This window comes from Grammomys surdaster, unplaced genomic scaffold (genome assembly GCF_004785775.1).
Source record: "Grammomys surdaster isolate TR1022 unplaced genomic scaffold, NIH_TR_1.0 126131, whole genome shotgun sequence".
NCBI classification, from domain to species: Eukaryota; Metazoa; Chordata; class Mammalia; order Rodentia; family Muridae; genus Grammomys; species Grammomys surdaster.
Genome location: NW_021620939.1, coordinates 4,751,775 through 4,755,353, shown reverse-complemented (window position 1 = coordinate 4,755,353; position 3,579 = coordinate 4,751,775). Strand labels below are relative to the sequence as shown.

Genomic DNA, 3,579 nt, shown 5'->3' with positions numbered 1-3,579 from the left:
CAGCCAGAGCTACATAGAGAACTCCTATCTCAAAAAAAAATTAAAAAAGAAAGGGGGAGGGAGGAAGAAGAGGAGGAGGAGGAAGAATTTAGTGAGACTCTCTTGACAGCTTTCAGTTTAGGTATCAATTTAGACTCAGAAGCTGAGGATGAAAAGCCAGTCCAGCAAGGAGACAAGAACCCAGGGTTGCCACTTCCCCAGAGCTAGTATACAAAATGCCAAGACTTTCCCCTCATGCCCTCCAGGAATTTGTTAGACAGAAACTCCACGTAAGACCACCGCCTCACTGCTTTATTGGGAGGGGAATACATTCAGTCACAATACAAGGCCCTGAACCCAGCAAGACCTCCAGTTCAAGATGCATCTGGCTGGTTGAAATTCGGTATTGGCCCTTGATGACACCCCGTGAAGAGCAAGCATGACACCTCCAGTGAGACTGGATGGTCTGAACAGCCTTAAGCAACCGGCAGTAACGCCTGCGGATACGCCACATGCGGATCCAAGACTGCAACCTGACGACTGCCCACTGCTCCTGTTGGAAAGTATCCAGCAAGGACTGCCGCCTCTTCTCCATAATCTTTGGCAATATCAGCCGCCACCAGCATTGGATGATCCAGGCACTGAGGGCTGCATGTAACAGTGTCCGACGTACCAGTGTACCGCGCCACCAAGCTTGGATCTTTACAGCTTGGGCCTTTTCAGAAAGTTCCTGGTTTTCTTTGGACTTGCAAAGAAAAAGAGGGAATACTCAGTGAATTTCCTCATCCACCTCAGCACAAGGAGATGCCAAAAAGGGCCCTGATTCCCTGTCCAACGCTGCCCCTCCCTTTTCCCCTGAAATTCATAGCCTTGGTCAGGACATTGGCTGGGACTAGAAGATTGAGTTGGTGTCCTGCCTCTGTCCCTCACCCTCTGGCTTCAGGCCACCAGCAGCTCACGTGTTCCTTGGGTCTCAGCTCTGGCATCCCGGCTTTCCCACAGACCAGGTGAGCAGGCTGAGAGCAAACCCTGTGAGCCTATCCATATGAAATGGTTATGCCAGGCTGAACCTGCCCACCTAACCAACCAGGTCCCCTCCCATTAGAACCCTCTGGGGAATTGGTGCCCCTTGTTCATTTGTCCCTCTTGCCTCTCCCCAGTCCTCGACCTTCTCCTCCCTCTTGTTGAACCCTCATGGTATGTTTCTTTCAACTCATACAGTCCAATCTTCTCTTACTCATTCTCTCTCTTCTTCTGTTCCCACCCTACCCCAATTGTGTGTATATGTGTGTGTGTGTATGTGTGTCAGTATGTATGAGTGTTTGTGTATGTGATGTGTGTATGTGTGTGTGTGTTGTGAGTGTGTAAATGTGTGTGTATGTATGTTTTGAGTCTATGGAATCTTTCCTGACCTCAACTTCTCTCCTAAGTGTCTCCGCCTCCTACATGCTGGGACAATTGGTGTGCACCATCAAGCCTGATGATTTTCACAGTTCTCATCTTAATTGACAAGCAGACATATGTGCAGAAGCCTAAACACACATACACACAATTCTAAGCCAACTTCCCAACATCGTAGCTATTCTATTCCATAAATGTGTTCCCTGGCTCAGTCCCAGTCCCTTGGTCTGAGCCGTAGTTTTCCCAACTTCACACTAACATTGTCTGCTTTCCATTTCTGAACCAGAATTTTAGCCTGAAAAGGAAACAGGAGAGAGTGGCAAAAGGGACCATTTGCCCCAGCTCTGAGCTCTGGGCCGTGCAAAGGACAAGGGCCGGAGGAGACACCAAGGCCCAATCTCCTCCTACCTCTGCCTTTTCTGAGGACAGATCAGCTGGCTGCTGCTTCTCCTGAGGAGCATCGTCAGTAGGTGCATTAAGGTCTTCAGGCTTCTGCTGCTCCTCATCCTGTGCTTAGCAATTGGGGAAGTCAGGGGTGGGTCTGCCATCTCCCCTCGCTCTTCTGTACCCACATCCCTGACTTCCAGAGCTCCCCAGACTCTCTCCTTTCCCCCCTACATTTTGTGAGCCAGGGTTTCTCTGTATAGCCCTGGCTGTTCTGGAACTTGCTCTGGAGACCAGGCTGGCCTCAAATTCAGAGATCCGCCTGCCTCTGCCTCCCAAGTGTTGGGATTAAAGGTGTGTGCCCCCACCACAGCTACTTCCTTCCCAGATTGAGGCATCAGAGGGTCCCCTCGTCATGAGAGACCTATGGGGACATACAAGCATAATGTGTCGGCCCTCTCCTGCTCACCATTGTTCACGCATGGATTGGGTGTAGATGGTTCAAATCCCCTCAGGTCTGTGCTGCTCCGACGTTGGCATGAACAGAAAGTAGAGGGTGGTGGCCCATGATGTCATAAGGGCAGCTATGACTCAGGCAACAGTCACCTCCAAGGAAAAGGCAGAATGATGCCTGTTTGCTTGTTTGATCTTTTTCTGCCATAAACGCCAAGAGCCCTGGCTTCAAGGCTGAATCACAGCAGTCACTGATGTAAAGCTGTATAAAGAACCATTGATGATAATACTTCATTCACATTTTTGAGTATTTATTTATTTATTTATTTATTTATTGTCTGCTCATACCTTCAGACAAGATGGGACACATTCAAGGTGGTATGGCCATAGACTGCTTATACCTTCAAATATTATATAAATATTTTAAAAGTAGTGAGTTAGGTCGGACATGGCAGCCGACCTATAATTCCAACACTCAAGAGGCTGAGGCAGGATAATTGCTTTGGGGTCAAAGCTAGCTCAGAATCTTAAAAGGTAAAAATGAGTTGATCCCTCCTGCCTAGATACACTTGTAAGTAAAGAAACCTCAGATCATGGTGGCTCCATCTGAGCAACATCAGAACAATGAGACATGATCCCGAACATGAACACAAGGGAGGCAAAAGGCATTTACAACAGAGGCACTGGGTGGCTGACATAGCCCACCCACCCACCTAGTGCCCAGGATTGCCCAAGAACCAGCCTGGGCTCCATCATCTCAGTTCTGGGTTGGATGTTCCCTCTCTTCTTCTGCCCTTAGAGATGACAGGGATGCAACCAGACAGGCGGAAGGCAGCTGCTACACGAGTGAGCCTTCTCTGCTGACCATCCCACCTCCCAAAGAGCCATCTTGACAGCATGAGGCCTGAAGTCCATTCAGAGTCATGGTCCCAGGAGTCACAGGGTGGTTCTTTCAGAATGTGCATGATTAGTATAGACTAGGAGAGTGTACTGAAGGGGAGGGGTCATGCTGTGAGACTCGAAGTGTTAACATGAAGTTAGTGGGGTGAGGGAGATGCGGAAGGCAGGGTGTGGGTGTAGGTTACAGAAAGATGCATTAGTCTCTATGTGGAAAGCCTAAGGGTCAGGTCTTTGTGACAATTTTATTTCACTCCTCAAATATCTCTCTCTCTCCCTCTCTCTCTCTCTCCCTCTCTCTCTCTCTCATACACAGAGAGAGAGAGAGGGAGAGAGGGAGAAGGGGAGAGAGGGAGAGAGGGAGAGAGAGAAGGAGTAGAGGCAAAAAGGCGAGACCGGAGGGCTGAGCATAGAGAAAATAGAGCAACAGTCGGTGAGCGACCGCGTGAGAGAGGGGGGGTGAGG

The 3,579-nt window shown here is 49.3% G+C and overlaps 1 protein-coding gene across 2 annotated transcripts; it reads right to left on the bottom strand.

Moving 5' to 3' along the window:
- Positions 1–270: 270 nt before the first annotated feature.
- On the bottom strand, positions 271–2,451 carry Iqcf1 (IQ motif containing F1). Of its 2 annotated transcripts, XM_028756825.1 has the most exons (3): positions 2,234–2,451; positions 1,789–1,887; positions 274–724 (listed from the first exon to the last, which is right to left on the bottom strand). In XM_028756825.1, the coding sequence occupies exons 1-3, from the start codon at positions 2,234–2,236 to the stop codon at positions 284–286; spliced, it is 543 nt and encodes a 180-aa protein (XP_028612658.1). In that variant the 5' UTR covers positions 2,237–2,451; the 3' UTR covers positions 274–283. The 2 variants fall into 2 exon arrangements, with proteins under 2 accessions (XP_028612659.1, XP_028612658.1); XM_028756826.1 differs by lacking the exon at positions 1,789–1,887 and having other exon boundaries at positions 271–724.
- Positions 2,452–3,579: the final 1,128 nt, after the last annotated feature.

What these genes read in the sequence shown, in the direction of transcription:
- Iqcf1 (XM_028756825.1), bottom strand. An exon ending in TGTCCTCAGAAAAGGCAGAG is followed by an intron (nt 725 to 1,788) that starts GTAGGAGGAGAT and finishes TTTCTTTGCAAG; the next exon opens with TCCAAAGAAAACCAGGAACT.